Here is a 16,793-nt window from a genome sequence, read left to right as displayed (position 1 = left end):
CGGCAAAGAAACCGTTTAAAACCATGTCGGACAAGAGTCTGTCTCAACAACCTGCATCCAGCCGCGATATAGAGAATGTGGACATCGTTAATGAATATCCTGATGGTATATCATTTGACTACGATGGAGTTTTAAGCCATGCGCCAGCCACCATTCACGGCACATACCTGGATGGAATAAACGAAGGCCTCGAACCTTTGGATGAGTATCAAGAAGGGGGATACCATCCTATTCACCTCGGAGACCGTCTCGGCGCTTCAGACCGTTACCGTGTTCTCCACAAACTCGGCCACGGCGGATTTGGCACGGTGTGGCTCTGCCGGGACATGCGGGATGCCAGATACGTTGCCCTTAAGGTCATGACGGGAGATGTGACTCCCAGTGGGCTCTCAGACCTAAAGTTAGCGGGTTTAGATCGAACCGTCCGCGGCGCTGAGCACATTGCCATACCACTGGACCATTTCTCGGTCCAGGGACCAAATGGAACGCACCAGTGCATTGTGCTCCCGGTTCTTGGGCCTTGCGTTTCACCTCGCCTATGGATACGTATGGAGAAAGAACCTGGTCCCATTCTCCGAAAGATGGCCCATCAGACCGCGCAGGCTATGAATTTCTTACATAAAAACGGGATATGCCATGGAGGTAAGTCTCTCTCCTGCCTTTGTCCAATATCCTGAAGTCATAACCTCTTCCTAATGACACCTTAGACTTCCGACCCTCCAATATCCTTGTTAAACTTGCCACCCTCGACCACCTTTCTGAGGAGGAAGTGATTTCTCTCCTTGGCCAGCCCCAGAAGGCCCAAGTGCGCACCGAGTCTGGTGAGGACCTTCCGGCCTCCTCACCAAAGTACCTCGTCTTGCCTGCCGACATGTCCCACCTGGGTAATAAGTATCTGACTGACCAAATCTGTGTCATTGACTTCGGCGAATCTTTCCCAATCTCATCACCACCGACAGAGCTGGGAATCCCCGAGAACTATCTGCCCCCCGAGCTGCTATTGGAGGAGGAGGACGCTATCGGCCCAGCCTGCGACTTGTGGGCGCTCGGGTGCACCTTGTTTGAAATCCGGCAGCAGATTCCACTCTTCTATATGATTTTCGATAAGGACGAATTGCTGGCCGAAATAGTGAGGTTCTTTGGCAAGCTGCCCGAGCCGTGGTGGGGAAAGTGGGAGGCGCGGGAGGACTTCTTCGACAGCCAAGGGAGGTGGATTAGAGACGGAGATACCGAAGAGGAGTGGACACTGGAAGTAATCCTGAGCAAGCCTGTGGAAATTGTCCCGTCGGACAGAAATGATGGCAAAAATACGAAGAGAGTATTGGATACATCTGAGGTGGAGCAAAGGCTAATGGCAGATCTGTTGCATCAACTGTTCCGCTATGAACCTGGGGAGCGTGCGAGTGTCGACAAGGTGCTGGAGCACGAGTGGTTCAAGATGTGAAAGTCTCTGATGGATGAGCCGCAGCCTCTGGGATGTTGTTAGCGTTAGAAATTTCATTTTCTTCACTGTCAAATACGGAGTACAGGGCCAGTATATTACCGAGAGGTAGCATCTAAGCTGAGCCTCCTCCGACTCGCCGATATTTTCATCAGCGGGTCCAAGGGTCGTTGAACAAAACTCGGTTATCGCGGTGCCGGCCACGTAGCCTTATCATTGTTCTACGGAGTACTCTACAAGAGACGTAGAAAAGTCTTCCCTCCATTTACCATAAAAAAAACACCCAAGGTCCTCAGGACCAGTCTTATCGCCCAAGGCATCAAGCTAGTAGTATATGCAGACCCCAACGCCAACCTTATCCATTACCGATATGCTATCCAGCAAAACTCATTCATCATTTGGTGGTGAAGTCAATCTCGTTGGCGGGATTGTAGCCACCATCACCGGCCTTCTCGCAAGTGCAGGCGCCTAGTTCAAACAGTCAGTCACAGGACAGAACAAAAAGACGCCTGGGAAAAGAAGAAAGGTGGCTTACCGGCAGGCCGTGAGCCACACTGGCACTTCGATCCAACAACAGTGGCATTCTCGGTCGGGGCCCTGTCGCAAGTGCACTGGCCAGCGGGACGAGTGCGGCATGAGCAGCGAGGGCCTGAGATTTGGTTCTCCTCGTCGGCTTTGGCGCAGGTGCAGTGGAGGGCCGAGTGCTGGCCGCATGAGCAGGTGGCTTGCTTGGCTGGAGGAAAACGTTAGCAAAATTCAAGGACATAATGTACAAAGGCGTCCCAGTTCTTTCATCGGGCATTTAACAAGACTTACCACAGGCGCACTCAACGTTGCCCTTGCCGCAGCAGGTCGAAGGCTTGGGGACAGTCATGATGGCTTGGTTTGTTGGTTGAAGGGAGGTTGAGAAGACTGGAGATGTAACCGATTGGAGTCTGGTGTTTGATTCTGGATATAGAGAAGTCGAACAGTTCTTGTCGAAGTCATCTCGTCCTTTTGTAGTCGATGTAAGTCTCCACGGCGGCGATATGCTGACAGCCTGGAGAACCAAATACCTTGGCCCTGATTGGCTAGGATGGAGCCTAAATGCCAGGGCAGCCAATCAGTGGCGCTGCATTTCCAAGCAACAGGTCATTCCCAGGCACCATCGAACGAGATCCATCTTTCTAGATCACCATCAGAACCGATATTCCACATTCCACCGTCATCGGCTGACAAAGAATGTGTCACGCAGAGTATCGAAGAGTTTTTACCACATTTTCTTGATATTTAACTTTGAGTTGACGGGTGGGGGCCATTCGCAGTGCATCGCCGTACCTACCTAAGTCTACCAGCTCTCCTCCGCCCCCAAACATGTTCTCCAACATATTAGGATGCGTCGTCTTTAGGGAGGTCTCACAATGAGGGCGATGCAGGATCATGCACATATTTAAACCTCTCGAAATGGCTTATCGATATTATGACGACGGATTTTGAGCGACAACACGGCATTGTCCTGGAGAAATCCTGGTGTGACGTGCGCGGGCTTTGTCCGGTATTCTATCAGCAGTCACAACATTGCCAAGTAAAGAAACACAATAGTCCTGTGGAATGGCTAGAAGCACATACTAGCCGGATTGCTCCTACTGCCATGGATAGAGCCGTTGCAAATCATAGGCTTAAAAAGTCTGGGAGCATAATGAATTGGCATATACAAGTGTGTTTCCAAACACCTCCATCACTTCACGCCTGTGTGCACACACGCTGCAAGCTTCTTTTGGAGCTTGTTATATGGTCGGTAAACTTGGTTCCGATTGTGCTCTTGTCGGAAACGAGGGTTCCGATTGGCTAGGCTGGCAAGACATAAGTAGGAGATGCAAGGGCACGTTGTGGTTGCCCAACATGATGGCTCCTTTCCCAAATTGCTGGATGCAGCTTGGTTTGCTGCAGGGTATCAAAGTGGAAGTCATGTTCCAGATTGGCTCCAGGATGGGGGGAGAGACAGCCACCGTCCAGGAGTCCATCGTTTCTGGTGCCGGCTTTGCCGACTTCCAATGCCGGACCCTCCCAGACTCCCACTGCCACGACTCCACGCCCCCTAGCGACCCAGCCCCAACGGTCCAGCCAGAATCCAGAATGGCTTCTACATGGCATTCCCATTGAGGGGAATTGGGGCGAGCAATGGCGCAATCTACTGGAGCTTCCTAGCTTCAAAAGGCTCTCCCCACACTCCCAAATCTGGGGTTTCTGGGGTAAGATGCTCCGTGAGTCCGAAGTATTAGATCTGCGGAGTGCGAACGCAGAACTCAGCGCGCGCCAGCTTTGACGACACCCTGTGATGTGATGTTTATCCCTGGGGGGGTTAGGCCTGGGCAGAGGCTCCAGAGAGCCCAGGGCGCCATGAGTTCCATCGCTCGCCGACACCGGGGGAGAGTGCGAATACTACTGTAATGATAACATACAAGGTAGCATTTATACTTGTACTACTCGCTGGGCGGTGCCCAACAAATGCCAGGCAAAGTACCATCGGAAGCCGGGATGTGGTGGCTATTCCTTCTTCCGGGCTGCGGTTCTCCTCACTGATCTGCAGCTCCAGCAACTCCAGCATGTTGCTGTGGCGGTCCATGGCGGCGCCTTGGAGACGGATTAGCCTGCCTGGACTGGACTGCCCAGGCTGGGCTTCTCAGCATCCATGCCCCATCCATGTCCAATAGTCAATTTGGAGTCGAGGCTGCCGTCCTTGCATCTCCAGCTTGTTGCAGGACACGCACCACCATCCATCATCCATCGGCATTTCCCACGTCCTGTCTCTTCCTGCACGGCTTGTTCGGCGACAAGGGGTTGCTGTTGGTCGTTGGAGCAAGGTATAACAATCGCCCATATCTCTGCCGAACCTGCCCCCAACATCTTCACACCATCACCCAGCCTGTCCCCGACGGACGCCGATGATAAGGCTCTCTCGACGCGACATTTGACGCGACTCGTGCCCATCCGCCTCTTCACGCACACCGTCATCCCTGCCCTTCAGAATGGGCGTCGAGTCCAACAGCCTCGACAATGTCGAGTCCATCGACGAGTCGCCAATCCATAGTGGCGCCGAGACCGGCAAGGCAGCGACCGATAAGTGAGCTCTCCTCGACCTGACACGCGTCAACCGCCTATGGCAACGGCCTGCGTCAATGAAGCCTGATACTAACCGTCTCCATCGCAGATATGGCCACTCGCTCGTACAGTTCGACCCAGCCGCCGAGAGGAAGCTGCGCCTGAAGATTGACCTGATGATCGTCCCCACCGTCTCATTGCTGTACCTGTTCTGCTTCATTGACCGCGCCAATATTGGTGAGTAACAGTTCTCCTCCCCGTTGTGCGACATTCTGGAAACTGACTATCCACCCACCCAGGCAATGCCAAAATTGCCGGCATGAACAAGGATCTCGGGTTGGTGGGCTACGACTACAATGCCGTCATCTCCATCTTTTACATCTCGTATATTCTCTTCGAGATTCCCGGCAATCTTCTCTGCAAGTACATGGGCCCGGGGTGGTTCCTCCCCCTCACCACCCTGCTCTTTGGTGTCGTTTCCATCGCTACCGCCTTTGTCCACACCATGCCGCAGATGTCGGGCGTGCGCTTCATCCTAGGTATTTTTGAGGCCGGGATGATGCCGGGTATCGCCTACTACCTGTCACGCTGGTATCGAAGAGCCGAGCTAGCCTTCCGTCTGTCGCTGTATATCGTCATGGCCCCCTTGGCCGGTGCTTTCGGCGGGCTTTTAGCCTCGGCAATCCTGACTCTTGATAAATTCGGCAGCGTTCACTCGTGGCGCATGATATTTGCCATCGAGGGTATCATCACTATTGGCCTCGGCCTCATCGGCTTCGTTACCTTGACCGACCGCCCAGAGACGGCCCGTTGGTTGAACGCTGAGGAGAAGAAGCTAGCTATTGAACGCGTCAAGTCGGAGCGTGTCGGCACCACCGTTGTCCTCGATAAGATCGACAAGAAGAAGCTTCTCAACGGCATCTTCTGCCCTATAACCGTCAGCACCTCCTTTGTCTTCCTGCTCAACAACGTCACTGTCCAGGGCCTGGCCTTCTTTGCGCCTACGATTGTCAGCAGCATCTATCCCAATGCGACAGTCGTCCGACAGCAGCTGTATACCGTGCCACCTTACGTGGTCGGGGCCTTCTTCACAGTCCTATTCCCCCTCATCAGTTGGCGCATCGACCGCCGGCAGATCTTCTTCATCCTGTCGGCGCCCATGGTCATGATCGGGTACTGCATGTTCCTGGGCTCCGAGAACCCCAACGTGCGCTACGGCGCCACCTTCCTCATCGCGTCCTCTACCTTTGCCCTGGGTCCCCTGAGCAACGCCCAGGTCGCGGCCAACGTGGTCAGCGACACGGCTCGCAGCGCTGCCATTGGCACCAACGTCATGTTCGGCAACATTGGCGGCCTGATCAGCAGCTGGTCATTCCTCCCGTGGGATGGACCCAACTTCCACATTGGTAACGGGCTCAATCTGGCGACGTCGAGCACGATTCTCATCGTCAGCACGTTGACGCTGTTCTGGATGAAGAGGGACAATAAGAAGAGGGAGACGCGAGATGTCGATGCCGAGCTGGACGGGTTGACGCAGCAGCAGATTGAGGCCCTGGACTGGAAGCATCCTGCTTTTCAGTGGCGGCCGTGAGCGCTCTGCGCTGCAGAGGTTTGCCCTCTCTGTCTTGGAACCTGGTGCTCGATGGCGTGTTGAGGTTATAATGATGGCATACTTGCTATATATATGGACATGTAGTCAATCTCAGATACGAAATAAGCAAGTTGATGTGTTGTATCGTGGCTTTCTTCTACCCCTGTGCGGACAATGAACTAAACAGATGACTGCTCTCGTTTAGAAACGGTCATGGGGAGAAGCAACCATCTGGCTTGGGATTGGCCTAGCATCCCAGACCCTTTCGCACCCAGACATACTTTGCCTCGATGGCCTTCTTGGATAAGGATGCCGTGGGCATGACAAAGCCAAAGATGTGGTAGCCGCCCCGGCCAGGCATGAAGCTCGACGCTCCCTCCGCACTCCCAGAGCCTCTCGGCGAACCGCATAACCGGCTTCCTGAACAGCTCTGCCGTGCCAACATCGACATATGTGGGCGGGAGGCCCGAAAGATTGCTCGCCCGGGACGGCACATGGTAGGGATTCTCGGCCGAGTCGGGCTGCTCGCCTAGATACGCCTTCCAGACCATGTCGTTGGACTCGAAGCTCCACATAGGGGTGGTGTCGGCGCTGAAGAGCTTCCTGTCTGCCTCGTCAAACCGATTTTCTAGCATGGGGCAGCTGAGAAGTAGGCCCGCGATGGCGACGCCTGCGGGCTTGCGATCACGGGTCATCAGGGCCACGGCGGCTCCTAGACCCCCCCGGAGCTGGTGCCCCAGACCACGACCTTTACATCGTCGATGCCAAGTTCTGGGGCATTGCTGGTAGCCCAGACAAGGCCTGCATAAGTGTCCTCGACGGCGGCGGGGCCTTGTGCTTAGGGGCCAGCCGGTAGTCCACGCTGATGACAACGGCGCCAATGTCCTTGGCTAGGGATAGGGGGACGCTGGCACCGACGAACTGAGTGTTGAGAATTAGGCCACCGGGATGGATAAAGTATATCAAAGGACGTTTGCCCTGCGTGTTCTTTGCAGCGGCGTCCCCCGTTGGGGTGAAGACGGAGAGGTCGATCTCGCTGCCATCCGAGCTGGTGATCTTGTGCACCGCGTGGGTAAAGGGTCCGTCTCCCACAACCGCCGCGAGGCTAAAGATCTCCATTGTTTGATCTCGAATAGCAGGGAGGATCTCCAGGGTCAGAATTGATGGTAGCCCATAGGTCCGCAAGACCGAGAGCGACCTCCTCATCTATGTGAAAGGCACTGGTTGTGACGGTCATTATCGCGGACTGGAGATATTATGAGACGGCAATAAGGTGAGTCGTGTAATTGTTAGAAGGCGACAGATAAGGAGAATGAGCACGTGGGGATGGGATGGAGAGGCAACTACTAATCACATATAGGTTGTTGGGCCCCTATGCAGATCAGAGACCGGAGTTGGTTATTTACAGCGTCTTGGACGATATATTCGCTGTCTGCAAGATCTGGACTGGCCCAGCTGAGGAGAACCTAGGGCGAAGTGCGGAGGACGCAGCGAAACGTTACTCTTGAGGCTGGTGTGAGGGGCGTTGGAAAGGGACTTTTTGGTACGTGGAAGAGGAGTTAACATGTATATTTTCTTCAAGGCCGCAGGGACTTCAGCTGAGGCTACCTTGGGATCCCTCTGTATTTAATGGTTGGCAGTGCTAGGGACTCGCCAACACTAGGACCAACCCTCATAAGTAGGTACTTGTAGGTACCCCAAGCTAGCTGAACCAGAACGGCCAGCATTTCAACCAGCGTCTGCATGGGCATAGTAAGGCATCTGTGACGACTGCACTGCTACACAAAAGTCCTCGCGGCCTAGAATACGAAGTATCCTTGTTTACAAAATGGCACTGTCCTTCACTGGCCTCGAAACATCTCCTCTCAACATCTTGGCCAGGATTCTACCAGTTAACTCATAATCTCGTCCACAGGGGTCATCTAATCTGAGAGAACAGTACTAAAAAGCGAGCAGAGTTATATGCTCCACTACAGCCTGAGGAGATGTCTCTCCTCTTAGTCAATGGGATTCCTGTAGTCCTGCCGCCCCCACCGAAGCATCCGAATTGACCTTGGAGAACAGCTAACAAAGACCCGTCCCGGGCGTTTACTCTACCGTCGGGGCGGGGTTGCTACTGTCTATGATTTCACTAGCGCATTGCCTGTACATGAAGCTCATTGCCACCAAAAAGATGCAAGCCAATGCGTGTACGTCTAAGTCTGCTTTGACCAAGACCATTCTGTCACAAGACTTTGTCACGAGGTCCCGTGACTACTGATTACCGTTCTTCTGACAATAGGGCTACTGATATGAGCATTTCTAATGTTTGTGAGCTCTATGAGAGCTCTATGAGTATCGAACTCCGCTCCTAGAGGTCATGGTCGGTCGTCTGTCAGGTTTGGGCGCCTCCGACACTAACAGGAGTCGGCGAGGTTGCTACCCGCTAGAGCTACGAGCGGCTCACAAACGTTTATAATCATGAAGGATGTGAGTAAGTTCCAAGATCTAAACTAGTGCAGCTCTTTGGAAAAGAAGTCCGAGGGTGTAAGGTCGGACGATCAATGTGGAACGAATGTATGTAGGTGTAGGTGTATATGTGTGTGTGGCAGGATCTGCATCCTCCCTAAAGAGGCTACATGTATGTACTGCTAATACTTGGTGCGTGTGGGGTTGCAGGCGGCTGTAGGCTGCAGGCTGCCGTGGAGGCAGGGCACCTGACTTCAATGTAACAGCTTCTAACACACTCGGAGAAGGGTTATGCTCGACCACCATCAAATACAAAAGGGTAGATCTTTTCAGACATTCATAAGAGTAAAATTCTCCACTGTAAGTGTACACTGATGTACCCGTACCTCAGGCTAACATCTAGAATAACATAGTATGGATGATACGACAAAGTAAGGCCACTCAGCATGGTAAGGCCAGTATAGTATCGTAAGGCCAGTATAGTATCATAAGACTACTATAGAATTGTAGCGCTACTATATATTTGCAATGCTACTATATATTTGCAACGCTACTATATATTTGTAACGCTACTATAGAATTGCAGTGCTACTATAGAATTGCAGTGCTACTATAGAATTGCAGTGCTACTATAGAATTGCAGTGCTACTATAGAATTGCAGTGCTACTATAGAATTGCAGTGCTACTATATATTTGCAGTACTACTATATATTTGTAGTGCTACTATATAATCGTAACGCTACTATATAATCTCAAGGTTACTGCAGCATTATAAGGCCATAGGAGCATCGCAAGACCACGGCCGTATTGTAAACGTTACCTGAGGAATAGGGCAGCTAACTCAACTGGTGGATAGGCTTAATTGTGCGAAGGTACGGAGCTATATGGAGGTCTTGGCCTTCTATACCTACTCTAATCAGGGTGGGGTATGAGCATATGGAAAGTACGGATGCATGGGGATTTATAGCTGAATAGAGATTTATTACTATCCAAATAGATCTACTTATACAAAATGTAGACATGTTTCTTGTAAGATAGGATATTCTTCGATGTAAAGGAGCTCAATGTATCTGTGCGTGGAATATGAGAAATGACATATTGGCGATTGCAAACGGGTAACCTGTTTCCATCTGGTTGCTTCTGAGCAAGAGGGGAACTGAGTTAGACTGCTCCCGAGCTATTCTTACTTCAGTCTCTAGGACAGCTGCGAAAATTGAATTCTAGAAAAACACAGAATATATTGTGGATTTCTCTGCATTGTCAAATATCGCCTTGTCCACGAATCTTTGTTTGAGGCGAACAATGCCATCGCTTGCCCCTGTTCGCCAAACCACAAAGATGAGGAACAGGGCCCTGTTCCTGATACTTACGAACAATGAAATTACCAAAACAAGAGACCTTCCCATTCAAAAATTTGATTTTAATCTCTCGTATCTCTGAATCATCAAATTTCAACTTAAACAACAATATACCAGCAACAACAGCCACCACAATGCCCGTTCTCCGAAACCCGAGGCTGGAGAAGTATCGACTACAGCAATACAAAAAACGCACCGGAGAGAGCGTTAATGGGAATGGAAGGACTGTCAAGCCCAAACCCACACCTCCGACGGAGCCCTCACCGCTGCAAGAACTAGCGCTCTCTCAAAAATCATCGGAAAAAGCCACGAAGAAGGCTGAAGACAAGCCCGAGACGCGCTGTGAGCTCAAGATACCGGACGAGGATTGGAATCTCTGGCGCAAAATCCTTTCAAGTGCTCGGCAAGAGGCTGGTCTGACAGTCTCCATGACAAAGGAGAACATAGAGCTCATCCTGACCAGAGGCGGCAAGCAAGATGCATACAACCAGCGAGTCTGCGAGATGCCAGGTCTTAGAAAGACACAGCTCACCTACAGCGTGGATCTCGCATCAAAGCGCCTCATGCTCTTAGCCCTGCGCAGCAAGATGAAAGGGCCCAACGGGTTCGAGGAGAGGGTCGCGACGCGCACGAGCATCGCGCACCACCTGCGGACGGGCAACTCGCCGTGGCTCGCGCTCATGTTCGCCCCCGAGAGCAGGATCCGGGACGTCTCCGTTGACCTACTCAGGGATCTGCCTGAGGACGACGAGATGTCCTTCTACGAGTACCCGCTGCGGATCGCGGAGAAGAGGCGTGAGGTGAAGAAGTTACGTGCCAAGTACAAGGCCGTGCTGGAGATCTACCAGGCCAAAGAGGCCGTGCTAGAGGAGAAGGAGCGGGAGATTGAGGATCTCGAGGTGTTCTTGAGGGCGGATGGTTGAGTCGCGGATGAGAGCCACAAGAACAAGGTGAGTAGCCTTGAGGGCGAAGTTATGAAGCTACAGCACGCGAACTTGGTACTTGAGAACGAAAAGCGGTCACTGAAGCGGAAGATGGACTCGGCAAGAGAGATCAAAGAGGCACAAGGTTGCGAAGAAGGCAAGTGTAGCAAAAGGGACGAAGGGGGTAGAGAAGACGGAGGCGAAAGGCCTGAGAGGAAGATGGGTGGCCTCAAGGGTGAGATTGAAAGGCTCCGTCAGGCAAAGCTGCTGCTTGACAACAAAAAGCCATCGCTCAAGCGGAAGGGGGACTCGGAAGAAGGGGGCGAAGAGGAAACGAGACCTCGCAAGCGTAGACATTCACAGTAATACAAGACGGAAAATAAATAGAGGGTGTTGTGGCATGATGCTCAGAAATCATACGCTGGTCTATAGACCACAGGCTTGAACAGGGAATATGTACACGTATACACCTCGACCGCGCCAGTCTATAGCTTGGACTGGGTCTTCAGGAGACTCGGTAGTATCGACTCGGAAATCGCTGCGACCTCGTTCGCGACACCCCAGCTAATCTCGTAGCCACGGCCTCCCGCTCCATAAGCATGCAGGACATGACCCGTCCTCAGCTCGCCATCAGTTCCCGTCAGCTGTCTCTCCTCGACCTGGATCCTCATGCCGCCGTCGCGTGTGGGCCGACGACCGACGACGTCGCTGATCACACCGACGTGATCCACATTCGCCTTGGAGGGATCTTCCACGGCGTACTTGGCGATGCCCTGGCCGCCTCGGATCAGACGCTGGCGTGTGGCTGGGTTGGCCTCGGTCTGCCAGCTGCCTGGGTCCTTGGTGCCGCCCATGATGGTGCCGCCGTTGAATCCGCGGGGGATGATGAAGCTCCATGTGCCGTCCTTGTTCTGCTTTGTCACGGTCCTTGTGGCGTTGTGGAAATCCGTGATGACAATTTGGCCTGTGTAACCGAGATCAGCCTACAACATGAGTCTCGAGGGCATCTCGGTTGGAACTCACCTCTGGTGGGGAAGCTCTTGGGGTCACCAAAGCCAATACCGCTAGCATTGACAACAAACTTCACATTAGGCCGCAAGCAGAAAGCCTCCCATTCAGACCTGAGATCACGGCCTAGAGTCTTGCCTCCCTGGGCGATGAACTTGCGCAGCAGATTGCCGCAGTAGATGGGCGAGTTCACGCAGAAGGTAGGGTACTCGAAGCCCAGCTGCACACCCTCGGGCACCTCGTCCGAGCCCAGAGCCCTGTAGCCCTGGATGCCCGTCTCGGCCTCGAAGCTCTGCTTGGTCTGCTGGGTGTACTCGGGCGGCGGGGCCTCGAGATGCTCGACACCGAGGGTGCGCGAGATGCCGACCCAGGGCTCAGCGGCGAGCTGGCGCCCAAACTCGGAGACCGTCTCCTTGAGCCACTGGGCCTCGCGCTTCAGCTGGGGCGTCGAGGCCGGGATGGGCCGCACGTGGGCGCCCGCCCACATGGAGGCGTAGTCGGCAGAGTGCGTGATGGGAGCTCCGGGGATGGAGGTCGGCCACTCGCGCGCGACGATGAGGACCTCGACGTCGCGGCCCTGGGGAGACTGTGACAGTACAGACTGGAGCCTCAGGGCGCAGGACAGGCCAATGACGCCGGCGCTGGGTGACGGGTTAGCTGCTGGTTTGTGGCCTCATGCATTGCCACTCATCAAGGGAGTGTGAGCGGTGGAGTTGGGTGCTCACCCGATCACGACGACCGTCTGGCCCGCGGTTCTGGTCTTGTCCATGGCGAATTATCTGGCAGGGTCACTCAACTAGCCTGGATTATGTACAATACGGCCTCGAATGAATGCAATGAAGAATGAAACGCAACGTGCAAGATGCTGACAGCGATGCAAGATGTAGTGCAAGTTTTCGGTCAGTTGCGGCGGCGGAACGTAACGGGATCCACTTAATTCGGCCGAGATCGGCTTTGCGGTCGGCCTCAGCCGGAGGGGCAATGGCACGAATGACACGATGGCCCATTCAGGTCAGATCATGTCATGCCAGGTCTAGAATAGGTTAAGAATTTGAGCAATTGAGATGGATACTCCGTACTCTCTGTCCCGGATAATTAGATCTATTTACAGCTACTTGTGGCGCCGCATCAATCCGATCCGGACTTCGATCCTAATTGATCTCCGACATCTACGGAGCTTCCGTCGGGTCCCTGCCCCCATAGTTAGTCCAAACTTCATCCTAAACGCAACAGAAAAAGAGAATAGACTTGCCAATCCGTGACGAGGTGCTCGTCAAGCGCATCCAGCGCAATCATGTCCTCGACTAAAATGTTAAAGCGCTCTAGATCGGCATTCTCTGTCATCCGGTGGGGGTTAACCGTCTTGGGCAGCATCACCATGTTGTTGTGCACACCCCACCTGCGTTTCATTGTCAGTCCGAATTCTGGGGCCCCTCGATAACGCCCGTGGGGCAGGTGGATAATCAATCTCACTTCATGAATATCTGCGCTGGCGAGGCTGAATACTTGCCTGCCAGCTCCAAAATCTTGGGGTGGTCCATACGCGAGGCATGCGCGAGGGGCGCCCACGCCTGGATGACGATGCCATGCTTCGCGCAAACGTCGCGGATGGCTTTCTGCGTGTTGAAAGGGTGGACCTCGATCTGGTTGACGACAGGCTTAATGCGTGGATTCGACTCCATGAGCTCCTCGATCTAGGCCAGAGAGGGCTAGTTTCAGTAATGCTTCGTTTCGTATCATAGGCTCATGGCCATGAATAATGATACGTACGTGACGGACACCGAAGTTACTGACACCCACGCTCTTGACCTCGCCGTCCTTCACTGCATCCTCCAGGGCCTTCCAGCTCGTGAGCCGGGCCTCCTTGCCGCCGTTCGGGCTCTGCAGCAGGAACAGATCCACGTAACCCAGGCCGCTGTCCTCGACCGACTTCTTGATGGAGCTCCGGACCTTGTCGTAATCGGTGCTGTTGAACTCGAGCTTGGTAGTGTAGAAAATTTCCTTGCGCTCCAGGCCGCTGCTCCCTGGGCCGCCGAGGAAGCTGTTGATGACACTGCCGATGTGGCTCTCGGTGCCATGCATCTGGGCGCTGTCAAAGCCACGGTAGCCGGTCTGTAGGGCAAATTGGGTGGCCTCGAAGACCTCTATTTCGTCAATCTTGTACGTTCCGAGTTGGATCTGCGGTATGGTCAAGCCATTGGAGAGCTGGTGGATGTCAGAACTCGGATGGAGAGGAAGTCATAGCGTCAAAGTAAGAGCCGCCGTACCATAAGATTCGCTTCTAGCGCTGGGAGCGGCACTTTGTAAGACATGATAGTTACTGCGAATTTGTGGTGGCAACGTCAAGTTAGTCTCCTATGAACATGAAGGTAAGCGTGGAGAAAACGAGAGTCGAGGTGGGTGTGATCTTTGATATTTAACCACGCCGTAACGACATGGCGAACCAGGTAACAATGCGTGTACCCGCAACACGGAATATGACGCTGGTCTAAGACATCCGAGTGAATGCTGGCGGGGTCGGCATACGAGTAACAAATGATCATAAACCCCGCGGCATTTACAAGACCGTGGAACATGATTACAAGTATCGCCTTTGCCAACTATCAGCAGGAGGGATATTACGAGTTATTCCCTCTGCTCTCTAAGTGTTCTATACGTTACAGTGGCGGACAGCAAATCAAGTGGTGCGTCTCTATATAGCCAGAGAAACACTTGAGTCTAATATAGAACCGGCCTCGTGCGTGGCCCTCGAGACGAGGTATCAGCACGTAGAATAGTTTCAGCTGGGGTTCACAGTCGGGGGTGGCGTATACCAGATGCACCTCAGAGACAGAATGGCAGGCTAAACAGCGGCAGAGACATTGTACTGACGGGATGCCAAGGATCACATCACAGTAGCCGAGACATCACGGTAGCAGATACATCGCATTGACGGGATACTGGGAATCACATCACGGTAGCAGAGACATCGCAGTGGCAGAGACATTGAAAGGATACCAGGCATTACAACGTCCGGGAAATTATAGCGTCGGAGATAAACTTATTATAAACGTTGCCATTTTTATAGTATTTCTTTAAAGCATGTATCTTTACGCGTGGTTGTTACGCGTCACGGCGGCCTCGACTAATGTACATTGTCGGGGGGATACAGGGGAGTTGCATGATTCTGACTAGAAATGACTGTATTTTCGCCTTTATAAAAATTGGAGTAACTGACGTACTGTTTATGCCTGCCTTGAGGGTTACTTAGTGGCATGATAGTAGTATGACAGAGAGCAGAACGTAGGATTGTAAGATTTGTAGCCTCCATAGAGATACAGTACAGCTCGTACCAATGTCCGCCCTCTGTGAATAAATAAGCCCTCCGCTCAAAGGGCCTCCTTGCCGATGATGATGGCAGACTCGGAAAAGTCGGTGTAGTTCCGGACTTCCTTGATCTTCAACCCCGTACCGGCTACCAGCTCCTCCCAGTGACCCCTGCGCCGCTCCAGCGCATTGAAGAACATCTTCATCGACAGGCTAAGTCCCGCCACAATCTCCATCCCGGGAGCATCTTGTACCAACTTGTCATCTGGAAGCGTCTTGTCATCGATGACAATGACGCTGTCGGGGCCCAGGGCCGGGATGTGGTTCTGCAGGATGCGCACGCAGGTCTCGTCGGTGCAGTTGTGGAAGACGGAGCGGAAGTAGTAGACGCGGGCTCCTGGTTCCTGTCAGAAAGGATCCATTCACTCAAGTTGATATCGGATTAAGAGCGTTGAAGTTTGACTTGCCTTTGATGGGCTGCTCGGTGGCATAATCGTACACCATCTTCTCCACCCCCTCAATGTCCGGCGCACCGCAGATCACATCTTCACGATCCTGGAGAATAACGCGGCCAGGGAGATTGGGGTACAGGTTCTTGAACTCCTCGCACTGCTGGCCGATGCTGCCTCCGACATCAACAAAGGCGACATCTGTGTCTGTCAGGCCGGCTCCAAACTCGGAGGGAAAGTCGACCACGTCAAACCACAGCGGGAGCACCGTCATGTTGCTCTCCATGAAACGATGAAAAGCCTCCCTCACCTCCGTCACCTCGTCACGCGCCAACCAAGCGTAGAAATCCAGTTCCGTGTTGTTGCCAATCTGGAAAGCCGTGCGGTCTGGGAGAGGGTCACGGATCGTATGGATAAGCGAGCCCCAGCCGGCGTACAAATCCGCGTGGCTGAGGTAACTCATACGTCAGTTTCTGCCCAGCTAGTTTCTTTGTTTCAATCCAGTGGCGACTTACAAATGTATGAAACCATCTACGAAAGACGGCTCCATGAGGCGATGAGAGAGCTTGGTGGACGTGTATTGCTCGCGCCCGACCTGGCGCGCCATTCGCTGGCTGCAGAGGTAGTCCATTATTGTCTCGAGGGTAAAACGGCGGATTCTTGTTCTTTCGGAAAGTTGAGGAATGGAGACGGGCTCCGTTGCATTGTTCAGAGTCTCAAAGATGCCAACAGATTGGGCAATATGTGGAACCACAAAACGGAGGGGCTTTGGTATCCATATGTGTAAGTAGGCACGGAAGAGATGGCAGGCAATGGGGGTTAATTACCGAGTATATAATCCGTCTTAGGGTCTCGAAGGGTTTCTCGACTTCCTCCCCGGCCTGACGGGCATAGCGTTGGAGGTCTTGAAGCTGAGAGTCACTGGCACCCTTCAGGACATCTGGGTTCTCCGCCACAGCCTTGAGCTGGGAGATGAGCTGGTCAACAGAAACTTCATCGATTTTGCTGCCCATCTTGTAGGATTTGATATGGTCGAGGAGAGACCGAGTACAAGGAAACAGGGATGTTTTCAATATCTAAATGATAGGTGAACAGAATTGAGAAGGAGTTGAAAATACCATAAGGGGTCCTAGAGCAGTTTTTAAATACATGTAGACTACTTCCATTGACGTACTGCCTTCGCAGGG

General features: G+C 53.0%; 10 protein-coding genes across 10 annotated transcripts; 3 read left to right on the top strand and 7 right to left on the bottom strand.

Moving 5' to 3' along the window:
• Positions 1-548: 548 nt before the first annotated feature.
• On the top strand, positions 549-1,444 carry ACO1O0_006827 (kinase-like domain-containing protein; the record flags this gene model as incomplete). The annotated part of the gene is made up of 2 exons (XM_083196207.1): positions 549-642; positions 708-1,444. 2 exons carry the CDS (start codon positions 549-551, stop codon positions 1,442-1,444), a joined length of 831 nt encoding a protein of 276 aa, XP_083047415.1.
• A 391-nt stretch (positions 1,445-1,835) lies between these two features.
• On the bottom strand, positions 1,836-2,315 carry ACO1O0_006826 (uncharacterized protein; the record flags this gene model as incomplete). Its single annotated transcript, XM_083196206.1, has 3 exons — positions 1,836-1,909; positions 1,977-2,174; positions 2,258-2,315. 3 exons carry the CDS (start codon positions 2,313-2,315, stop codon positions 1,836-1,838), a joined length of 330 nt encoding a protein of 109 aa, XP_083047414.1.
• A 2,134-nt stretch (positions 2,316-4,449) lies between these two features.
• On the top strand, positions 4,450-6,113 carry ACO1O0_006825 (uncharacterized protein; the record flags this gene model as incomplete). The annotated part of the gene is made up of 3 exons (XM_083196205.1): positions 4,450-4,544; positions 4,632-4,759; positions 4,822-6,113. The coding sequence occupies 3 exons, from the start codon at positions 4,450-4,452 to the stop codon at positions 6,111-6,113; spliced, it is 1,515 nt and encodes a 504-aa protein (XP_083047413.1).
• A 247-nt stretch (positions 6,114-6,360) lies between these two features.
• On the bottom strand, positions 6,361-6,808 carry ACO1O0_006824 (uncharacterized protein; the record flags this gene model as incomplete). Its single annotated transcript, XM_083196204.1, is given in 2 exon segments — positions 6,361-6,478; positions 6,498-6,808. The coding sequence occupies 2 exon segments, from the start codon at positions 6,806-6,808 to the stop codon at positions 6,361-6,363; spliced, it is 429 nt and encodes a 142-aa protein (XP_083047412.1).
• Positions 6,809-6,863: 55 nt separating this feature from the next.
• On the bottom strand, positions 6,864-7,232 carry ACO1O0_006823 (alpha/beta hydrolase; the record flags this gene model as incomplete). Its single annotated transcript, XM_083196203.1, has 1 exon — positions 6,864-7,232. The coding sequence occupies one exon, from the start codon at positions 7,230-7,232 to the stop codon at positions 6,864-6,866; it is 369 nt and encodes a 122-aa protein (XP_083047411.1).
• A 2,822-nt stretch (positions 7,233-10,054) lies between these two features.
• ACO1O0_006822 (uncharacterized protein) lies at positions 10,055-10,843 on the top strand (the record flags this gene model as incomplete). The annotated part of the gene is made up of 1 exon (XM_083196202.1): positions 10,055-10,843. One exon carries the CDS (start codon positions 10,055-10,057, stop codon positions 10,841-10,843), a length of 789 nt encoding a protein of 262 aa, XP_083047410.1.
• A 485-nt stretch (positions 10,844-11,328) lies between these two features.
• Positions 11,329-12,620, bottom strand: ACO1O0_006821 (FAD-dependent oxidoreductase; the record flags this gene model as incomplete). The annotated part of the gene is made up of 3 exons (XM_083196201.1): positions 11,329-11,807; positions 11,867-12,492; positions 12,577-12,620. 3 exons carry the CDS (start codon positions 12,618-12,620, stop codon positions 11,329-11,331), a joined length of 1,149 nt encoding a protein of 382 aa, XP_083047409.1.
• Positions 12,621-12,979: 359 nt separating this feature from the next.
• On the bottom strand, positions 12,980-13,231 carry ACO1O0_006820 (uncharacterized protein; the record flags this gene model as incomplete). Its single annotated transcript, XM_083196200.1, has 2 exons — positions 12,980-13,042; positions 13,100-13,231. The coding sequence occupies 2 exons, from the start codon at positions 13,229-13,231 to the stop codon at positions 12,980-12,982; spliced, it is 195 nt and encodes a 64-aa protein (XP_083047408.1).
• Positions 13,232-13,320: 89 nt separating this feature from the next.
• On the bottom strand, positions 13,321-14,163 carry ACO1O0_006819 (aldo/keto reductase family protein; the record flags this gene model as incomplete). The annotated part of the gene is made up of 3 exons (XM_083196199.1): positions 13,321-13,545; positions 13,622-14,056; positions 14,119-14,163. The coding sequence occupies 3 exons, from the start codon at positions 14,161-14,163 to the stop codon at positions 13,321-13,323; spliced, it is 705 nt and encodes a 234-aa protein (XP_083047407.1).
• Positions 14,164-15,219: 1,056 nt separating this feature from the next.
• ACO1O0_006818 (uncharacterized protein) lies at positions 15,220-16,619 on the bottom strand (the record flags this gene model as incomplete). Its single annotated transcript, XM_083196198.1, has 4 exons — positions 15,220-15,561; positions 15,659-16,055; positions 16,122-16,372; positions 16,434-16,619. The coding sequence occupies 4 exons, from the start codon at positions 16,617-16,619 to the stop codon at positions 15,220-15,222; spliced, it is 1,176 nt and encodes a 391-aa protein (XP_083047406.1).
• Positions 16,620-16,793: the final 174 nt, after the last annotated feature.

Source organism: Amphichorda felina (genome assembly GCF_050947745.1).
Source record: "Amphichorda felina strain 45539 chromosome Unknown scaffold_7, whole genome shotgun sequence".
Taxonomy (NCBI): domain Eukaryota; kingdom Fungi; phylum Ascomycota; class Sordariomycetes; order Hypocreales; family Bionectriaceae; genus Amphichorda; species Amphichorda felina.
Note: the sequence above shows the minus strand (reverse complement) of the source record. Positions and strands in the feature narration are given on the sequence as shown.